This window comes from Bombina bombina, chromosome 9 (assembly GCF_027579735.1).
Source record: "Bombina bombina isolate aBomBom1 chromosome 9, aBomBom1.pri, whole genome shotgun sequence".
Lineage (NCBI taxonomy): Eukaryota > Metazoa > Chordata > Amphibia > Anura > Bombinatoridae > Bombina > Bombina bombina.
The window spans coordinates 145,575,976-145,599,116 of record NC_069507.1 but is presented as its reverse complement, the minus strand read 5'-3'; the positions used below and the strand labels follow the sequence as shown (position 1 = coordinate 145,599,116).

Genomic DNA, 23,141 nt, shown 5'->3' with positions numbered 1-23,141 from the left:
CTGTCTAGCCCTAGGTTTGGCTTTGTCCTGAGGCAGGGCATGGCCTTTACCTCCTGTAATGTCAGCGATAATCTCTTTCAACCCGGGCCCGAATAAGGTCTGCCCTTTGAAAGGTATATTAAGCAATTTAGATTTAGAAGTAACATCAGCTGACCAGGATTTTAGCCACAGTGCTCTGCGTGCCTGAAGAAATTAAAATCACCACAGTCCTCTCACACATCCTATCTATTCATTGGGTGCAAGAGAATGACTGGAGGTGACGTAGAGGGGAGGAGCTATATAGCAGCTCTGCTGGGTGAATCCTCTTGCACTTCCTGTAGGGGAGGAGATAATATCCCAGAAGTAATGATGACCCGTGGACTGACCACACTTAACAGGAGAAAAGAGTACTATTGGATAGCTCCTGGGCTGTTTAGCGCCTGAGTCACTTATCTGGACTGAAGAACCCCTCCATTGTGTCTTACCAGCATGCTGAGGCCTTTCTCCCTTACAGGTCGCTGACCCAGTAGAGAGCCCAACCATTGCAAGTAATTATACTGCAGTGGATACTGTGGAATTTCCTGTAACCCCTCAGGGCAGGGCTAGGGAAAGGTCCCACCGTTGCCTGAGGGGAGTTATGGCCATAGAGCAATGGAAAGCACATAACAGAGGTAATCCTTATCCCTGTTTCAAAGTCTTCTTAAATTTTCTTAAATCTTCTTGGAGAGAAATTGCCTAGAGGTTACTGGGTCCCAAGTCAGGTCTGAACCCACAAATCATATGGAAAAAAAAAAACTCTTGATAGTAGAGCACCTTTAAAATCTTCAAGCTCTCTCCTCGGAGGCCAAGAACAAAACTGGAGAGGGAAAAGCTCTATAAGGGTTCTTGACCTCCTCCTGAGAGGATGCAATGTTATGAAACTATGTACTCTCATTAGATAAGAAGGAAATAACATTTCTAATAAACTAAGGATAATTTCTAATTATGCGCTCTTATCTCCAAACTACCTTATATATACACACATGTATTCACTCGTTAGTTTGGTATTTTTCTCATGTTTTAAAAGCAATTGATTTATATATATTTTGCTTTGTATAGTGGAAGGAAGACATGCATGGTTGCTGTTTTAAAGTATTTTATTGGAGACGATGTTTGCCAATATTCATGCTATTGCTGTAATTATTCATGTTTGCCTTATTCTGACGTGCATAAGTTTGCTATCTCCTGATTTACCCTTACTGTGATTTTATTATTGCTCGGGGAGGTTTATTTGGTAGATGAACAGAAGCTCCCCTGTTACTATCTGTACGTCGGCATTACTAGCATGATGATTAATGCCTCCCGAGGTAACCGTTATCCAGCTTCACCCGTGAGTTTTTGATAAAATCGGTTATCCTAATAATCCCATCAGGGCCGATCCTGTAAAGAATCAGATAAGCATCAGCTACTGAACTTACAAATCTATTTAATAAGTATAATAATAATAATAATAATAATAATATAATAATATGAATTAGTGTTATTGTGATATACTAGAACATCCACAGTGCAAGTATAACATGACTAGGGTTGCCAGGTAGCCAGTATTTAAAGGGACAGAAAACTCCAAAATTTTCTTTAATGATTTGGATAGAACATACAATTTCAAACAACTTTCCAATTTACTTCTATTATAAAATTTGCTTTATTCTCTTGTTACCCTTTGCTAAAGGTGCAGCAATGCACTTCTGGCAGCTAGCTGGACACATCTAGTTAGCCAATCACAAGAGACAAATGTTTGAATCAGCAGTTAGCTCCCACTAGTGTAGGATATGTGTGTATTCTTTTTCAACAAGGGATACCAAGAGAACAAAGCACATCTCAAAATAGAAGTGAATTTAAAAGTGTCTTAAAATGATATGCTCTATCACAATCATGCAAGTTTAATTCTGACTTTCCTATGCCTTTAACAGGACAGAATAGTATTTTGGAAGGCTATCCAGTAACGGCCAGATTACAAGTGGAGAGGTATTTAATGCTCCCGCTAGCATGCTAACTCCGCTAGATGTAAGCTTTTTGCGTGTATTACTAGTTGAAAGTAAAATGTTTTCATTCGCTCGCTTACCCAATGCGCTCAAAAAGCCGAAGTTAGAATATTGCGATCGCATTAATGTATTCCCCCATTGCGCAAGTGCGCTAACCTGACATGAAAATATAAATATTTCACATTTCAATATTCTTCATATAGCAGAATATGTTATTAAATAGGAATAATTTAGTTAATGATAGTAATTTTATTTAGATTTATTAAAATTATATTTCAGTTAGGGGGTGTTAGGTTTAGGGTTAGACTTAGGTTTAGGGGTTAATAACTTTATTATAGTGGCGGCGACGTTGGGGGCGGCAGATCAGGGGTTAATAAATGTAGGTAGGTGTCGGCGATGTTATGGCAGGCAGATTAGGGGTTAATAATATTTATTATAGTGGCGGTGATGGCCGGTTCGGCAGATTAGGGGGTAAAAATGTTATTTATTGTTTGCGATGTGGGGGGGCCTTGGTTTATGGGTTAATAGGTAGTTTATGGGTGTTAATGTACTTTTAAGCACTTTAGTTAAGAGTTTTATGCTACAGCGTTGTAGTGTAAAACTCTTAACTACTGACTTTTAAATGCGGTATTAGTCTTGACAGGAGAGGGTCTACTGCTCACTTTTTGTCAGACTCGTAATACCGGCACTATGCAAGTCCCATTGAAAATATAGGATACGCAATTGACGTAAGTGGATTTGCGGTATTTCCAGTCTGGCCAAAAAGTGAGCGGTGAGCCTGTCATTTCAAGACTCGCAATACCAGCGGGCGTTAAAAAGCAGCGTTGGGACCTCTCAATGCTGTTTTTTAACCCTAATGCACAACTCGTAATCTAACCGAAAGTTTCCAACCCATAGCTGTAAGTGTCTTTATAAATAAAATATATCTGCCCCTTATGTTACCTGTGAGCCCAGGTCCATGGCAGTGGATGGAGCTGCAAGGAAATTGAATTAAAAGATGATAGGTGGGGCCTACGGTTTATATAACCCAAGTTTCACAGCTTTCTGTAGTAGTTTCAAACTACAGCATTGGCCTAACTGACATGACAGGGAAGGTTCTGCTGCAAGCATATGGATGGGGGGGGTGGAGGGAGGAACTCTCTGACTTAGGTCAACATTAAACTGACTTTGTCCCAAATTTGGAGAGTATGAACCTAACATTGTTCCACATCCTTATTGAAGCTTGCCATTGGGTAAAAAATGTAACCCATCAGCGAGCTTCAGTAGGGATGTGGGACAATGTGAGGGGCAGATTCTACAAATCAGGACAATCGGATATTAGAAACATTTGGGACAGAGTTCGGAACTTTTGTACTGTCCTGGAAAGAATAGTGACCTTACATGAAACCCCTTTTTTTTTTTCTTTCACTATTCAGAGAGCACATAGTTTAAAACATCTTTCCAATTTACTTCTATTATCTAATTTGCTTTATTCTCTCAATATCTTTTTTTAAATGCATACCTAGATAGGCTCAGGAGCATTATTGGGAGCTAGCTGCTGATTGGTGGATGCACATATATGTTTATTGTTATTGGCTCACCTGATTTGTTCCCCTAGCTGAGCTCCCAGTATGCATTGCTGCTCCTTCAAAAAAAGGATACCAATGGAATAAAGCAAATTTGATAATAAAAGTCAATTGGAAAGTTGATTCAAATTGTATGCTCTATCTGAACCATTAAATAAAAATTTGGGATTTCATGTACATAATTAATTATAATGCAACATCCTGTTCAACTGTTGGCAAAAAATGAATTGTTGACCTATGATTATCACTAGACAATTAGATTGCTGTGTTTTATCTGTCTGTCTTATTTGTCTATCCATATAGTATGCATCCATCTATCTGTCTACAGTGTCATCTTCTCTTGGTTTGCATGGTAAAAAAGCAGACTGGTACTTACACCTCTTCTAAGACCTTTAAAGCTTGAACCACATGTGATTTTGAGATGCCTGCAAGCTCAGCCAGGTACATGTACAGAAATGAAAATGTGCTGAACGGCATTCTTGGTGGACCTCTGAGTTGACTTGATGACAAAACCTTGCATAAAATCTTCATGACTTTAGAAACAGTCTAGCGATTTAAAACAAAACAATAGTTAAATCCTTATATGGCAGCATCCATCAATCACAGTATATATATAAAAAAATCATCCATATCTGGATCTGAGCATAAACTCAAATTACTGGAAGAGGTAATCTCTTGTGTGCAATAATAAAGAGTTGTGTTAGCTTCATACAAAATATAAATGTAATATATATTACCATGTATATGAGCTATATGAGCTGTAACATATTAAAATTAAATTAAAGAAAGAAGGGTTCTTGCCACTAAATTGTGCCCCATGACAATATTGCAGAGAGTCTGAGACATTAGGATTGAATTCCTGATGATACAATTGACAAACAAATGTCACCTCGGAGTAATGTTGCCTGTGTTTCAAAGTTGCAGATGACATTACCAATGGCTTGCAAACTCTCTGGCATCCAAAGGGTTAACCCTAGCCATATAGGTAACATAACTAACACCTTAGCTATAAACGTGCCAACACATCTTCCTTCGTGGGTTGTGATGTTCTTATGCTAGAATGTCACGGGCAGCTAGATCTCAGTGTAAATATTTATCACACTCAGACTGCTCATGATTAGGCACCAGTTAGAAGAACAAATAGATAATGCATGACCTGAAAGACAGTCATCTTTCCAGAAGGCCAGTAACTAGTAGAGATACCAAGGTAGTTAAAGGGACATAAAACACCTTAAGATATTAATATAAATTGCTTAATTACATGTAGTAAAATAACTTTGCAATATACTTTCATTATTTATTTTGTTCTCCTTTCCTGTTATTTTATTCTGAATATTTGGGGCTTTCTCATGTTAAACATGGAAGTGCAGACACAGCAATATTTCACACAGTCACTGGTTGCACACTCTAGTAAGCCATTTATCACTATTCCTAATTGGCTCAGCAGAAAAGGTAACCTAAGTTACAATATGGCCACACCCACTGCCTTATGGACATTAACTTTACCCTTATTTTTTTCAATATTTCAACAACTAATGTCATTTTTAAAAACACATGTACAAATTATTCTCAGGCTAATCTTTGCTCTGAACACACCATGCAAGCAATTATTTAATTGGTGTTAAATGTCCCTTTATGATATGTGCTCGATCGTTTTCTTTACAGATACTAAACACTAATTTATTAGAGCTTGCTAATTTTGCACCGTGCTAACCTTTCTAAAGTGGTTAAACACATACCTAAAATCCATTTTGGTAGTTACAGTATTTTAAAAAGAACACAGGTGGTCAATCCATTTAAAAGCAGCAAATGCACTTATCTGTCAATCATTGGCTACTCCATGCTCAATAGCTGTAATGTATTATGGTTTCCAAGAGCTAGTTATCTATATATGTAACCCTTTTTGCATCTAGTATTGTATAATATATTAAATGTTTTAGAATAACAATCATATTAAAAACAGGTCATTCTAATGATGCAATACGAAATCAACTGTGCAAGCCCGATTATAAAAAAATAATAGTCAGGGCTGAGTTCACATTGGCGGTGTTTCAAAATATTGCCATGAAGTATTATAATTTTCAGCTGGTGTAATGTGATATTGGCTTCCATTTTTCTTCCTCGAGTGTAAAAGGGCCATTATAGACAAAAAATGTCATGCTCTAATCCATAAGTAACTTAAAGGCTATTGACCCTAGAACACTGTATGTTTAACCTCCACAAAGGGGTTAAACACACGGTAGAAATACCACTCTGGATTCGCAGAGCACTGCTGGTCCTGAGTGGAAAATGCAGCTGATCAAATCAGCAGTCCTGGTTCCACATATGAGTGGTACGACTAGCGCTGCTGACTGCATCAGCTGCTTTTTTCCGAATATGACCAACTGTGCTCTGCGAGTCCCAAGCCCTTTGTGGAAGTTAAAGGGGCATTCCAGTCAAAAATGAAATGCGCATAGATGAATCAGATTTCTGAATAGAAACCTATTTGCAATATACATGTTTTGGCAAAAATGCTTCTAGTAATAGTTATCACTGTTTTAGTGTTACTATTTTTATCTGCACGTGCATGTGAAGCATAGCTAGATATTCTCAGCGCACTAACATTTTAAATACTGCAGCTGCTCAGAGCACCAGTGGGACTTGTATCATGCCAGTAATTAACAAATTGAGTCTTTACCATGTGGTACAAGCATCTTAGGCTCTCTGAGCAAGTGCTGTGTTTAAAATTATGGTGCATAGTGCATACTTAAATACACATTTGACACAGCTATAGTTTTTTTTAGAAGCATTTTTGCTAATACATGTTTATAACAAAAATGCTTCTATGCAAAACTAAAATGCATCCATGTGGAATGCCCCTTTAAACACATGGTAGTCTAGGGTCGATAGTCTTAATGTTATATGCGCTAACGGATTAGAGCATGTAATGTATTTACTATAATAGCCCTTATTACATAACCTTATTCTCATTTTAATTTCACACCCACCAGTTTGGTAATATTTAGAGGAAAGTTTGCGTCTCAGAGTATGTTGCTTAGCAACCATAAAAATGCGGTGTAAAAGACTAGTTTAGCACTTGTACACTTACCCTGTGATTCACTTCTCTGCAATAGACATGCACATATATTTTTAATCTTAATCTCCCATATGTCATTCTCCTACGTTTAGTAAATATATTTTTCTTCATGGTTTTAAACAGTACATTTAATTATGAATTATTACTTTAAAGCAACATTAAAAGCAACATTAAAATGTAATGATTCAGACAGAGGGGCATATTTATGATTGTGCGAGCGGACAACATCGATAAATGCCGACAGCATATGCTCTCAGCATTTATCATTGCACCCTGCAGATTTCTGTCGATTTCTGTCCGCCGCCTCAGAGCAGGCGGACAGGTTATGGAGTAGCGATCTTTAGACCGCTGCTTCATAACTTCTGTTTCCGCAAGCCTGAAGGCTCGCTGGAAACATGCCCCAGAGCATTCAATTGTGAACAACTTTCCAATTTATTAACAAATTTGCTTTGTTCTTATGGTATCATTTGTTGAAGAGTAAGCCTTGCTAGGCTCAGGAGAGTGCACGTGTCTTTATTAGTCTATGGCAGCAGTGTTTGTAACATTGTTTGTAGCAGTGTTATAAAGTATTGCAAACACTACTGTCATAGAGTAATAAAGACACCTGCACTCTCCTGAGCCTAGCTAGATATACTCTTCAACAAATAATAACATAAGAACAAAGCAAATTTGTTAATACAAGTAGTTTGGAAAGTTGTGTGCAATTGCATACTCTGTCTAAATGATTACATTTTAATTTTGCTTTTACTGTTCCTTTAAAGCCCTATAAAGACAGTTTATTTATATTGGTGACTTACCATGCCGAGAGAACTGCTTGCCAGGGCTAAGAACTTAAGCCATTCAATGTCATCTTCCATTTTTCCTGCAGTCATTATTTTATTAAAAAGATTTTCTGACAGACCACGCTTCTTCCACATGACATACAGTTCTGCAGACTCAATAATCAGCCGTCCGCGCACCTTAAATAAATATTCAAATAATACACAGAACACAATGTATGCATTTAGTTTGGTGCCTTGTTACAAAGTTTTGTTTAAATTCTGAATAAAACATTTGAATGAACAAAATCATTTCTAAAATGCTTTAAAAAACGAAATGTATGCTTACCTGATAAATTTATTTATTTATTGACACGATGAGTCCACGGATCATCTAAATATTATTGGGATATTCACCTCCTGTCCAGCAGGAGGCGGCAAAGAGCACCACAGCAAAGCTGTTAAATATCACCTCCCTTCCCTCCAACCCCAGTCATTTGACCGAAGTAAAGGAGAGAACGGAAGTAACAAGGTGCAGAGGTGCCTGAGGTTTATAACATAACAAAAAATATCCTGTCATCAAAAACAGGGCGGGCCGTGGACTCATCGTATCAAGAAAAAAATAAATTTATCAGGTGAGCATAAATTTAGTTTTCTTTCTAATGACACAATGGCCTCTAGTTATGAAGCCATCTACTTTCCTGCATTCGCCGGCCCAATACGCTCGCCTAAGCTCGCCTACCATCGCTGCTGCGGACCTGAATATGTTCACCAAAGTTATCAAGAAAGCTGTCAAGAAGCCGCGCACCAAGTACAGAGAGATGAGCAGTGGACTGTTGTTAACTGACAGTCATCGATCTCGCTGCTCATCGGCTTCTTCGCAGCTTTCTTGCTATACTGTCACTAAGCACCCACACTAAACTATACTGTTTTACCCCCTAAACAGCTGCTCCCGGAGCCCCCCGCACCTAAATAAAGTTATTCCCCCTAAACCGCCGCTCCTGGACCCCGCTGCAACTCTAATAAATGTATTAACCCCTAAACTGCCGCTCCCGGACCCCGCCGCAACTCTAATAAATGTATTAACCACTAAACCGCCGCTCCCGGACCCCACCGCCACCTATATTAAACTTATTAACCCCTATCCTGCCCCCCTATACCGCCGCCATCTATATTAAACTTATTAATCCCTAAACCTAAGTCTAACACTAACACTAACACCCCCTAACTTTAATATAATTTTAATAAATCTAAATAAAACTTACTATTATTAACTAAATTATTCCTATTTAAAAATAAATACTTACCTGTAAAATAAACCCTAAGCTAGCTACAATATAACTAATAATTATATTGTAGCTATTTTAGGGTTTATATTTATTTTACAGGCAACTTTGTATTTATTTTAACCAGGTACAATAGTTATTAAATAGTTATTAACTATTTAATAACTACCTAGCTAAAATACTTACAAAATTACCTGTAAAATAAATCCTAACCTAAGTTACAATTAAACCTAACACTACACTATCATTAAATTAATTAAATAAATTAACTACAATTACCTAAAATTAAATTAAATTAAATAAACTAAACTATAGTACAAAAAAAAAACACTAAATTACAGAGAAAAAAAAATACAAGACGTTTAAACTAATTACACCTAATCTAAGCCCCCTAATAAAATAATAAAGCCCCCCAAAATAAAAAATGCCCTACCCTATTCTAAATTACAAAGTAATCAGCTCTTTTACCAGCCCTTAAAAGGGCTTTTTGCGGGGCATTGCCCCAAAGTAATCAGCTCTTTTACCTGTAAAAAAAAATACAACCCCCCCAACATTAAAACCCACCACCCACATACCCCTACTCTAACCCACACAAACCCCCCTTAAATAAACCTAACACTAACCCCCTGAAGATCTCCCTACCTTGAGTTGTCTTCACTCAGCCGAGCCGAATTCTTCATCCAAGTGGGGCAAGAAGAGGTCCTCCATCCAGAAGAATTCTTCATCCAAGCGGGGCAAGAAGAGGTCCTCCATCTGGTAGAAGTTTTCATCCAAGTGGGGCAGAAGAGGTCCTCCATCCGGTAGAAGTCTTCATCCAAGCGGTGTCTTCTATCTTCATCCAACCGCGGCTCCGTCTTCCAGACCTCCGAAGCGGAACATCCTGCTAGCCCGACGGACTAACGATGAATGAAGGTTCCTTTAAGGGACGTCATCCAAGATGGCGTCCCTCGAATTCCGATTGGCTGATGGGATTCTATAAGCCAATCGGAATTAAGGTAGGAAAAATCCGATTGGCTGAATTAATCAGCCAATCGGATTGAAGCTCAATCCGATTGGCTGATTCAATCAGCCAATCGGATTGACCTCACATTCTATTGGCTGTTCCGATCAGCCAATAGAATGCGAGGTCAATCCGATTGGCTGATTGAATCAGCCAATCAGATTTTTCCTACCTTAATTCCGATTGGCTGATAGAATCCTATCAGCCAATCGGAATTCGAGGGATGCCATCTTGGATGACGTCCCTTAAAGGAACCTTCATTCGTCGTTAGTCCGTCGGGCCAGCAGGATGTTCCGCATCAGAGGTCTGGAAGATGGAGCTGCGGTTGGATGAAGATAGAAGACACCGCTTGGATGAAGACTTCTACCGGATGGAGGACCTCTTCTGCACCACTTGGATGAAGACTTCTACCGGATGGAGAACCTCTTCTTGCCCCGCTTGGATGAAGCCTTCTACCGGATGGAGGACCTCTTCTTGCCCCGCTTGGATGAAGAATTCGGCTTGGCTGAGTGAAGACAACTCAAGGTAGGGAGATCTTCAGGGGGTTAGTGTTAGGTTTATTTAAGGGGGGGTTTGGGTGGGTTAGAGTAGGGGTATGTGGGTGGTGGGTTTTAATGTTGGGGGGTTGTATATATTTTTTTACAGGTAAAAGAGCTGATTACTTTGGGTCAATGCCCCGCAAAAAAGCCCTTTTAAGGGCTGGTAAAAGAGCTGATTACTTTGTAATTTAGAATAGGGTAGGGCATTTTTTTATTTTGGGGGGCTTTATTATTTTATTAGGGGGCTTAGATTAGGTGTAATTAGTTTAAATGTCTTGTATTTTTTTCCTGTAATTTAGTGTTTGGTTTTTTTTGTACTATAGTTTAGTTTATTTAATTGAATTTAATTTTAGGTAATTGTAGTTAATTAATTTAATGATAGTGTAGTGTTAGGTTTAATTGTAACTTAGGTTAGGATTTATTTTACAGGTAATTTTGTAAGTATTTTAACTAGGTAGTTATTAAATAGTTAATAACTATTTAATAACTATTGTACCTGGTTAAAATAAATACAAAGTTGCCTGTAAAATAAATATAAACCCTAAAATAGCTACAATATAATTATTAGTTATATTGTAGCTAGCTTAGGGTTTATTTTACAGGTACGTATTTAGTTTTAAATAGGAATAATTTATTTAATAATAGTAATTTTTATTTAAATTTATTTAAATAATATTTAAGTTAGGGGAGTGTTAGGGTTAGGGTTAGACTTAGGTTTAGGGGTTAATAAGTTTAATATAGTGGCGGCGGTATGGGGGGGCAGGATAGGGGTTAATAAATTTAAAATAGGTGGCAACGGTATAGGGGTGGCAGATTAGGGGTTAATATATTTATTATAGTTGCGGCGGGGTCCGGGAGCGGCAGTTTAGGGGTTAATAAGTTTATTTAGTTGCGGCGGGGTCCGAGAGCGGCGGTTTAGGGGTTAATAAGTTTATTTAGTTGCGGCGGGGTCCGGGAGCGGCAGATTAGTGGTTAATAAGTATAATGTAGGCGGCGGTGTAGGGGGGCAGATTAGGGGTGTTTAGACTCGGGGTACATGTTAGGGTGTTAGGTGCAGACACTTCCCATAGGAATCAATGGGATATCGGGAAGCAGCGAACATGAGCTCTCGCTGCTGTCAGACTCCCATTGATTCCTATGGGATCCACTGCCTCCAGGGCGGCGGATTGAAAACCAGGTACGCTGGGCCAGAATAGTGGCGAGCGTACCTGGTAGGTATTTGATAACTACCAAAAGTAGTCAGATTGTGCCGAGCTTGCGTTCAGAACATCTGTAGTGATGTAACCATCGATCTTTGTCGGACTGAGTCCGGCGGATCGTAGGTTACGTCACTAAATTCTACTTTTGCCGGGCTGTAGGGCTTGATAACTACGGCGAATCAGCCTCGCCACAAATACGCTGCGGAATTCCAGCGTATATGCGGTTGACAGCTTGATAAATAGAGGCCAATGAGTCCACGGATCATCTAATTACTATTGGGAATCAATACCCAAGCTAGAGGACACAGATGATAAGGGAGGGACAAGACAGGGAACCTAAACAGAAGGCACCACTGCTTGAAGAACCCTTCTCCCAAACTTATAGAATTTTGAAAAAGTGTGTAGAGAGGACCAAGTTGCAGCCTTGCAAATCTGTTCCACAGAAGCTTCATCTTTGAATGCCCAGGAAGAGGAAACAGCCCTTGTAGAATGAGCTGTAAACTTCTCAGGAGGCTGCTGTCCAGCAGTTTCATAGGCAAAGCGAATTATACTCTTCAGCCAAAAAGAAAGAGAAGTAGCCATAGCTTTCTGCCCCTTATGTTTCCCAGAGAAAACTACAAATAGTGCAGAAGACAGACGAAAATCCTTAGTCGCCTGTAAATGGAATTTTAGAGCACGAACCACATCTAGGTTGTGCAGAAGACGTTCCTTATGAGAAGAAGGATTAGGACATAAAGAAGAAACAACAATCTCCTGATTAATGTTCCGATCTGAAACTACTTTAGGAAGAAAACCCAATTTAGTACATAAACAACCTTATCCGAGTGAAAGATAAGATAGGGAGACTCAAGCTGTAAAGCCGAGAGTTCAAAGACTCTACGAGTAGAAGAAATAGCAACAAGAAACAAAACCTTCTAAGATAACAACTTAATATCTAAGGAATGCATAGGTTCAAAAGGAGCCTGCTAAAGAACCTTAAGAACAAGATTAAGACTCCAAGGAGGAGTAACAGGTTTGAACACAGGCCTGATTCTGACCAAGGCTTGACAGAATGATTGAACATCTGGTACCTCTGCCAGACGTTTATGCCAAAATAGATAAGGCAGAAATTTGACCTTTCAAGGAGCTTGCCGATAACCCCTTCTCCAAACCCTCTTGGAGAAAAGATAAAATCCTAGGAATCCGAACTCTACTCCAAGAGTAGCCTTTGGAATCGCACCAATACAGATATTTACGCCAAATCTTATGGTAAATTTTCCTGGCAACAGGCTTGCGAGTCTGAATCATAGTCTCAATTACCTGATCTGAAAAACCACGCTTAGATAAAATTAAGCGTTCAATCTCCAAGCAGTCAGCTTCAAAGAAACGAGATTTGGATGAAGGAAGGGCCCTTGAAGTAGAAGGTCCTTTCTTAGAGGAATTTTCCAAGGAGGGAGAGCTGACATCTCCACTAGGTCTGCATACTAAATCCTGTGAGGCCACGCCCAAGCAATGAGAATCACCAACGCCCTCTCTTGCTTGATCCGAGCAATGACCCGAGGAAGGAGAGAGAATGGAGGAAATAGGTATGCAAGATTGAAATTCCAAGGAACTGCCAGAGCATCTATCAGAACCGCCTGAGGGTCCCTGGACCTCGACCCATACCTCAGGAGCTTGGCATTCTGATGAGATGCCATGAAATCAAGATCCTGCTGTCCCCATTTGAGAATAAAGTTGGAAAACACTTCTGGATGCAATTCCCATTCCCCCGGGTGAAAGGTCTGTCTGCTCAGAAAATCCGCTTTCCAATTGTCCACTCCTGGAATGTGGATCGCAGATAGACAACAGTTGTGGGTCTCCGCCCACTGAATAATCTTGGACACCTCTTTCATGGCCAAAGAACTCCGAGTTCCACCCTGATGGTTGATGTAAGCCACTGAGGTTATGTTGTCCGACTAAAATCTGATAAACCAGGCAGAAGCTAACTGAGGCCAGGCCAGAAGAGCATTGAAGATTGCTTTTAGCTCTAGAATGTTTATGGGGAGAACAGATTCTTCCCGAGTCCATGTCCCCTGATCCCTTAGAAGGCCCCAGACTGCTCCCCAACCTGTCAGGCTGGCATCCATAGTCACTATCACCCAGGTAGGTCTGCGAAAACAGGTTCCCTGGGAGAGATGATCCTGAGACAACCACCAAGGAAGAGAATCTCTTGTCATCTGATCCAAATGAATTTGCAGAGACAGATCCACGTAATCCCCGTTCCACTGTCTGAGCATGCATAACTGCAGAGGTCTGAGATGGAAACGAGCAAAAGGAATAATATCCATGGCGGCTACCATGAGACCGATTACCTCCATACATTGAGCCACTGATGGCTGAGGAGAGGACTGAAGAGACAGACAAGATTCGAAAATCTTGGATTTTCTGACCTCCGTCAGAAAATGTTTCACCAAAACGGAATCTATTATCGTTCCCAAAAAGACTACCATTGTAGATGGAATTAAGGAACTCTTTTCCAGATTCACCTTCCAACCGTGAGAGCGCAGGAAGGATACAAGCATCTCTGTGTGGGAGCTTGCTAGATGAAAAGACTGGGCCTGAACCAGAATGTCATCCAGATAAGGCACCACTGCAATACCATGTAACCGGAGCACTGCCAACAGAGGTCCCAGAACCTTTGAAAAAATTCTGGGAGCTGTAGCTATTCCGAAAGGAAGAGCCACAAACTGGAAGTGTTTGTGGAGAAAAGCAAATCTCAGAAACTTGTGATGATCCCAATGGATGGGAACATGAAGGTATGCATCCTTTAAATCTACTGTTGTCATAAATTGACCCTCTTGAACTAAGCGAAGAATGGAATGAATAGTTTCCATTTTGAAGGACGGTACTCTGAAGGATTTGTTTAGACTCTTGAGATCCAAGATTGGTCTGAAGGTTCCCTCTTTCTTGGGAACCACAAACAGATTGGAGTAAAATCCTAGACCCTGCTCCTGTACTGGAACAGGAACTATCACTCCCATTTCAGATAGATCCCGAACACAACGTAAGAACGCCTCTCTTTTTATCTGGTCGACAGATAATCTTGAGAGAAAAAATCTGCCCCTGGGGGGAAAGCTCTTGAATTCTAGTTTGTATTCCTGGGAAACGATGTCCATGGCCCAAGGATCCTGAACATCCCGAACCCAAGCCTGAGCGAAAAGGAAAGTCTGCCCTCCACAAGATCCGGTCCCTTATCGGGGGCAAACCCTTAATGCTGACTTTTAATCATTAGCAGGCTTCTTGGATTGTTTTCCCTTATTCCAAGATTGGTTGGGTCTCCAGGAAGGTTTGGACTGATCCTGTTTTGTAGAGGGAGAGGAAGGTTTACCCTTGAAGTTTCGAAAGGAATAAAAATTACTCTGACGTCCCTTCTGCTTAGATTTCTTATCCTGAGGAAAGAAATTACCCTTTCCTCCTGTAATGTCAGAAATAATCTCAGTCAAAGCTGGGCCAAACAAGGTCTTACCCTTGTAAGGAATAGACAAAAGCTTAGACTTAGGTGACACATCTGCAGACCAAGATTTCAGCCATAAAGCTCTTCGAGCCAGAATGGCAAAACTAGAAATCTTTGCTCCCAACTTGATAACTTGAAGGGAAGCATCAGAAATGAAAGAATTGGCCAATTTAAGAGCACTGATCCTGTCCTGGATCTCTTCAAGGGGAATGTCTGTTTAAAAGCAATCAGACAACGCATCAAACCAGTATGCCGCCACGCTAGAAACGGTAGCAATACACACCGCAGGTTGCCATAGTAAACCCTGGTGAACATACATTTTCTTAAGAAAACCCTCCAGTTTCTTATCCATAGGGTCCTTAAAAGAACAGGTATCCTCTATGGGAATAGTAGTTCTCTTAGCTAAAGTGGAAATGGTCCCTTCCACCCTGGGGACCGTTTGCCAAGACTCCTTGATAGAGTCATCAATGGGAAACATCTTCTTAAAAATAGGAGAAGGAGAAAAAGGAATACCCGGCTTATCCCATTCCTTAACAATAATTTCTGAAGCCCGATCTGGTACGGGAAAAGATTCCAGCATGGAAGGTACATCATAATACTTGTTAAGTTTACTAGACTTTTTAGGGTTGACAATGACAGTAGAGTCAGAGTCGTCCAGAGTAGCCAAAACCTCCTTGAGTAGTAAACGGAGGTGTTCCAAGCTTAAACCTGAAGGATACAACTTCAGCATCAGAGGATGGAACTACACTGTCAGAATCTGAGATTTCACCCTCAGATGCTACCGAAAAATCCTCCTCATCAGATTTATGAGAGGAAACATTCGGAATAGCCACAACCGAGTCAGATACCTTACGCACTGATTCTTTAGACTTCCTCTTGCGCTTTCCCTGTAGCATGGGAAAAGCAGACAACGCAACAGAAACTGCAGAAGACATGAGGGAAGCAATGTCTTGCAAGGAGACCCCAGTCGGAACTTGAGAGGAAGCGCAGGGCACTGAATTAATGGGTACTAAAATTTGGGACATCTGAGGAGAAAAAGCGGCATATCTTGCACATTGTCAAAAGACTCCTGGACAGCATCCGTCTTAGACAATATAGGCTCAAAAAATCTATCCTTAAGATTTAATGTTCTCTCAACACATGAAGAACAAAAAGGAATTGGTGGTTCAATATTAGCATTCAAACATAAAGGACATCTGTAATCTGTAACAGAGTCTTAGTCCATCTTAACAGAATAAACATAAATAATTAAATAATTAAATTATGAACAATTTAAATAAAGAAAAAAACGTTACTGTCTCTTTAAATTTTAAAACGAAACTGCTTTATTTTTGATGCAATGCATAAAAAGAAACTGCTTTATTTTTCAAGATATGTGAAATAAAAATGTCTTAATAACACCTCGAACAGCCTCTACACCTCAGCTATAGCTTTGCTGAGATGCCTACCTTGCAGGATAAAGAAATAACTTTCTTAAAATTCAAACTGGAGCTGTTTCAGAAATGTCAGGCTAGCAAATAACCGTTTAATTTTAAAAACGTTAAGATGCAGATATCTCTCCTCCATATACAGGAAGTGAGAGAAAAATAAGTGTGCAACAGATAAATCTTTACCTCACACAAGCCCTAATAAAACCACCAAAATGAGCAAAGTTCTCCTCAAGTCCCCAGTGCCTGCAATACTGCCATACATAATCCCCCTTACAACACTAGGAGTAATGTATTAAATATCCCTGTTAGGGAAATAGTAAAGTGCCACGTCTTTTCCTTAAAGTTGCTTAAGAAAATAAAGTTAGCACTTACCTCAATAAAATCTGCCTGGCAGCAAGGCAGCTCACTAGGTTTGGAGAGGTCCTTTCCCTCACGTTGACACAGTGGAAAATAATAATAAGGGCAGCAACTTTTATTTAAATATGAGGGAGGTGCAGTGAGAATTATGTCCCACAAGTTCCCTTTGCTCAAAAGCCACCAATGCTCTACTGAAGAGACTGAAATGGACTACATCTACACCCCGGAGTAAAAACAGCACATACTAGTACTGCAACTAAAATAATAAAATCTTGATTGAAGAATCTTTCCAGCACCTAACTTTACCACTTCCTTACTCTAACATAGGCAAAGAGAATGACTGGGGTTGGAGGGAAGGGGGTGATATTTAACAGCTTTGCAGTAGTGCTCTTTGCCGCCTCCTGCTGGACAGGAGGTGAATATCCCAATAGTAATTAGATGATCCGTGGACTCATTGTGTCATTAGAAAGAAATAGAATTATATTTTGAATTACGAAATGGAAAGTCTGAAGTCTAAAATGTACTTATCAGTTCTAAGTAAAAAAAAAGACTTTTTAAAAACCTATATCTACCGCTAACAATTTCATAAGTTTATGTACAAATGGGTTTCTCAAAAGCAGTAAATTATAATTATTTGTAGTTAAAACTTTGCAATATTCTTTCATTATTTATTTTGACCAGTTTTCCTGTAATTTACCTCTGAAAATTGTTGCTTTTCTAAATTCCACTGAGTTTCTATAAAGTAATGCGTGCAGCCATGTTTGAAATTGTTTTCTCCTAATCTGTCTCTTCTGCTAAGAACAAATAGGGACACATATAAAACAGGCCATAAAATATGTGTGCAAACAAGAATGTGTGAAACAGGATTGATAAAGTAATTATCTAATAGGTTTCCATGTAGTCATGTTTGCACAGTGTGTTTTATTGCCTGTTTTATATTTGTCCCTCAGCAGGAGAGATAGATAATGGTAAAACAAGCTCAAAACATAGTACTTTATAGAACCTAAACCTTTACACTTATATATTCAATACTTAAACAACTAAAAAATACATCTACATATTATTCAAATCTTTCATTTCATTACATCTTTATGTTAAGCATGTATTTACTGTTTTATATACTTAGATAGCTTGTTTCTATCGTGTAGATATTAATGAGGAAAGTAGAGATTTAAAAATGTGTAATCTATATTTTTAAACAGGTGATCAATGTTCCCAGGCAGAGAACCTATCCACCCATATTCATAGCCAGCAAGAAATAATCCATTGATGGAATTTCTGACTACACAAGCAAACCAGTCTAAGGGGCCCATTTATCATGCTCCGTATGGAAACACCAGTTATGAAGCAGCGATCTAAAGACCGCTGCTCCATTACCTGTCCATGTGCTCTGAGGAGGCGGACAGACATCGCTGCAATTCAACCCAATCGTATACGATCGGGTTGATTGACACCCCCTGCGAATCTACAGGGGGAGGCGTTGCACCAGCAGTTCACAAGAGCTGCTGGTGCAGTGCTGAATGCAGAGAGAGTATTGCTCTCCGCATTCAGCGATGTCTGTCGGACATGATTCGCTGATCGGATCATGTCGAACAGACACATAATAAATAGGCCCCTTCAGGCTCGCCAGAAACACCAGTTATGAAGCAGCGATCTAAAGACCACTGCTCCATTACCTGTCCGCGTGCTCTGAGGAGGCGGACAGACATCTCCGCAATTCTAACCCGATCAAATACGATTGGGTTGATTGACACCCCTTGCGAATCTGCAGGGGGCAGCATTGTACCAGCAGTTCACAAGAACTGCTGGTGCAATGCTGAATGCGGAATGCGGAGAGCGTATTGCTCTCCGCATTCAGCGATGTCTGTCGGACATGATTAGCTGATCGGATCATGTCGGACAGACACATAATAAATAGGCCCCTAAGCCATGAATGTTTAATTTTGACTTTCATGTCCCTTTAAACAAGAAAAAAAGCTTTTGGGATTTCAGTGTCAGACAGGAAATTCACATTAGTATCATCACCTACTACTACTGGTATATTGAACTGCTGGATGTTTCTACTGTCACATTTTTATGGACCATCATGTCTTGATCCCACTCTCCTTTGCTATATCACACTGTAGTTGTAATCTTAAAGCAACAATAATGATTTTATAAAAGAGGATGTTTAAAATAACATAATTTATGCTTACCTGATAAATTTATTTCTCTTGTGGTGTATCCAGTCCACGGATCATCCATTACTTGTGGGATATTCTCCTTCCCAACAGGAAGTTGCAAGAGGATCACCCACAGCAGAGCTGCTATATAGCTCCTCCCCTAACTGCCATATCTAGTCATTCGACCGAAACTAGCCGAGAAAGGAGAAACCATAGGGTGCAGTGGTGACTGTAGTTTAAAATTTAGACCTGCCTTAAAAGGACAGGACGGGCCGTGGACTGGATACACCACAAGAGAAATAAATTTATCAGGTAAGCATAAATTATGTTTTCTCTTGATAGGTATATCCAGTCCACGGATCATCCATTACTTGTGGGATACCAATACCAAAGCTAAAGTACACGGATGAAGGGAGGGACAAGGCAGGTACTTAAACGGAAGGGACCACTGCCTGTAGAACCTTTCTCCCAAAAATAGCCTCCGAAGAAGCAAAAGTATCAAATTTGTAAAATTTTGAAAAGGTATGAAGCGAAGACCAAGTCGCCGCTTTGCAAATCTGTTCAACAGAAGCCTCATTTTTAAAGGCCCAGGTGGAAGCCACAGCTCTAGTAGAATGAGCTGTAATCCTTTCAGGGGGCTGCTGTCCAGCAGTCTCATAGGCTAAGCGTATTACGCTCCAAAGCCAAAAAGAAAGAGAGGTTGCCGAAGCCTTTTGACCTCTCCTCTGTCCAGAGTAAACAACAAACAGGGAAGATGTTTGACGAAAATCTTTAGTCGCTTGTAAGTAAAACTTTAAAGCACGGACTACGTCCAAATTATGTAAAAGACGTTCCTTCTTTGAAGAAGGATTAGGACACAATGATGGAACAACAATCTCTTGATTGATATTCTTATTGGAAACTACCTTAGGTAAAAACCCAGGTTTGTACGCAGAACTACTTTATCTGTATGGAAAATCAGATAAGGAGAATCACATTGTAAAGCTGATAACTCAGAGACTCTACGAGCCGAGGAAATAGCCATCAAAAACAGAACTTTGCAAGATAAAAGTTTGATATCAATGGAATGAAGGGGTTCAAACGGAACTCCTTGAAGAACCTTAAGAACCAAGTTTAAGCTCCATGGAGGAGCAACCGGTTTAAACACAGGCTTAATTCTAACCAAAGCCTGACAAAATGCCTGGACGTCTGGAACCTCTGCCAGACGCTTGTGCAAAAGGATAGACAGAGCAGAAATCTGTCCCTTTAAAGAACTAGCTGATAATCCTTTATCCAAACCCTCTTGGAGAAAGGACAATATCCTAGGAATCCTAACCTTACTCCATGAGTAATTCTTGGATTCACACTAATGAAGATATTTGCGCCATATCTTATGGTAGATTTTCCTGGTTACAGGCTTTCGTGCCTGTATTAAGGTATCAATGACTGACTCGGAGAAGCCACGCCTTGATAAAATCAAGCGTTCAATCTCCAGGCAGTCAGTCTCAGAGAAATTAGATTTGGATGATTGAAAGGACCTTATAGTAGAAGGTCTTGTCTCAGAGGCAGAGGCCAAGGTGGAAAGGATGACATGTCCACCAGGTCTGCATACCAGGTCCTGCATGGCCACGCAGGCGCTATCAAGATCACAGATGCTCTCTCCTGTTTGATTTTGGCAATCAGTCGAGGGAGCAGAGGAAACGGTGGAAACACATAAGCCAGGTTGAAGAACCACGGTGCTGCTAGAGCATCTATCAGCGTCCCTTCTGGGTCCCTGGACATGGATCCGTAACAAGGAAGCTTGGCGTTCTGGCGAGACGCCATGAGATCAAATTCTGGTGTGCCCCAACGATGAACCAATTGAGCAAACACCTCCGGATGGAGTTCCCACTCCCCCGGATGAAAAGTCTGATGACTTAGAAAATCCGCCTCCCAGTTCTCTACACCTGGGATATGGATCGCTGATAGATGGCAAGAGTGAGTCTCTGCCCAGCGAATTATCTTGGAGACTTCTAACATCGCTAGGGAGCTCCTGGTCCCCCCTTGATGGTTGATGTAAGCCACAGTCGTGATGTTGTCCGACTGAAATCTGATGAACCTCAGGGTTGCTAACTGAGGCCAAGCTAGAAGAGCAATGAATATTGCTCTTAACTCCAGAATATTTATTGGGAGGAGTTTCTCCTCCTGAGTCCACGATCCCTGAGCCTTCAGGGAATTCCAGACTGCACCCCAACCTAGAAGGCTGGCATCTGTTGTTACAATTGTCCAATCTGGCCTGCGAAAGGTCATACCTTTGGACAGATGGACCTGAGATAGCCACCAGAGAAGAGAAGCTCTGGTCTCTTGATCCAGATTTAGCAGAGGGGACAAATCTGTGTAATCCCCATTCCACTGACTGAGCATGCATAATTGCAGCGGTCTGAGATGTAGGCGCGCAAATGGCACTATGTCCATCGCCGCTACCATTAAGCCGATCACTTCCATGCACTGAGCCACCGAAGGGCGTGGAATGTAGTGAAGAACACGGCAGGAATTTAGAAGCTTTGATAACCAGGACTCCGTCAGGTAAATTTTCATTTCTACAGAATCTATCAGAGTTCCTAGGAAGGAAACCCTTGTGAGGGGTGATAGAGAACTCTTTCCCTCGTTCACTTTCCACCCATGCGACCTCAGAAATGCCAACACTATGTTCGTATGAGATTTGGCAATTTGGAAGTTTGACGCCTGTATCAGGATGTCGTCTAGATAAGGGGCCACTGCTATGCCCCGTGGTCTTAGGACCGCCAGAAGAGACCCCAGAACCTTTGTGAAAATTCTTGGGGCTGTAGCTAACCCGAAGGGAAGAGCCACAAACTGGTAATGCCTGTCTAGAAAGGCAAACCTTAGGAACCGATGATGATCTTTGTGAATCGGTATGTGAAGGTAAGCATCCTTCAAATCCAATGTGGTCATGTACTGACCCTCCTGGATCATAGGTAGGATTGTCTGAATAGTTTCCATTTTGAACGATGGAACTCTGAGGAATTTGTTTAAGATCTTTGGATCCAAAATTGGTCTGAAGGTTCCCTCATTTTTGGGAACCACAAACAGATTTGAATAAAATCCCTGTCCTTGTTCCATCTGTGGAACTGGATGGATCACTCCCATTATTAGGAGGTCTTGCACACTGCGTAAGAATGCCTCTTTCTTTATCTGGTTTACAGATAATCTCGAAAGGTGAAATCTCCCTTGTGGGGGGGAAGCTTTGAAGTCCAGAAGATATCCCTGAGATATGATCTCCAACGCCCAGGGATCCTGAACATCTCTTGCCCACGCCTGGACGAAGAGAGAAAGTCTGCCCCCTACTAGATCCGTTGCCGGATAGGGGGCCGTTCCTTCATGCTGTTTTAGAGGCAGCAGCAGGCTTTCTGGCCTGCTTGCCTTTGCTCCAGGCCTGGTTAGATTTCCAGGCAGGCTTGGATTGCGCAAAAGTTCCCTCTTGTTTTGTAGCAGAGGAAGTTGATGCTGCACCTGCCTTGAAGTTTCGAAAGGCGCGAAAATTAGACTGTTTGGCCCTTGATTTGGCCCTGTCCTGAGGAAGGGTATGACCCTTACCTCCAGTAATGTCAGCAATAATTTCCTTCAAACCAGGCCCGAATAGGGTCTGCCCCTTGAAGGGAATGTTAAGTAATTTAGACTTTGAAGTCACGTCAGCTGACCAAGATTTAAGCCATAGCGCCCTACGTGCCTGGATGGTGAATCCAGAATTCTTAGCCGTTAGTTTAGTCAAATGAACAATGGCATCAGAAACAAAAGAATTAGCTAGCTTAAGTGTTCTAAGCTTGTCAAGTATTTCAGTCAATGGAGTAGCTGTCTGAAAGGCCTCTTCCAGAGACTCAAACCAGAACGCCGCAGCAGCAGTGACAGGAGCAATGCATGCAAGGGGCTGCAGGATAAAACCTTGTTGAATAAACATTTTTTAAAGGTAACCTTCTAATTTTTTATCCATTGGATCTGAAAAAGCACAACTGTCCTCGACAGGGATAGTGGTACGCTTTGCTAAAGTAGAAACTGCTCCCTCCACCTTAGGGACCGTCTGCCATAAGTCCCGTGTGGTGGCGTCTATTGGAAACATTTTTCTAAAAATAGGAGGGGGGGGGGAAACGGCACACCGGGTCTGTCCCACTCCTTAGTAATAATTTCTGTAAACCTTTTAGGTATTGGAAAAACGTCAGTACACACCGGCACCGCGTAGTATTTATCCAGTCTACACAATTTCTCTGGCACTGCAATTGTGTCACAGTCATTCAGAGCAGCTAAAACCTCTCCAAGCAAC

At 40.8% G+C, this 23,141-nt stretch overlaps 1 protein-coding gene across 1 annotated transcript in view; it reads right to left on the bottom strand.

Moving 5' to 3' along the window:
• Positions 1–1,097: 1,097 nt before the first annotated feature.
• The window catches only part of LOC128639572 (ropporin-1-like), a 46,941-nt gene continuing 24,897 nt past the window's right edge, over positions 1,098–23,141 (bottom strand). The window contains exons 2-4 of the mRNA XM_053691708.1: positions 7,442–7,603; positions 3,945–4,114; positions 1,098–1,398 (exon numbers count right to left, since the gene is read on the bottom strand). Of these exons, the coding sequence (XP_053547683.1) occupies positions 1,311–1,398; positions 3,945–4,114; positions 7,442–7,603 (420 nt within the window). The 3' untranslated portion in view covers positions 1,098–1,310. The remainder of the gene's footprint in view (positions 1,399–3,944; positions 4,115–7,441; positions 7,604–23,141) is intronic.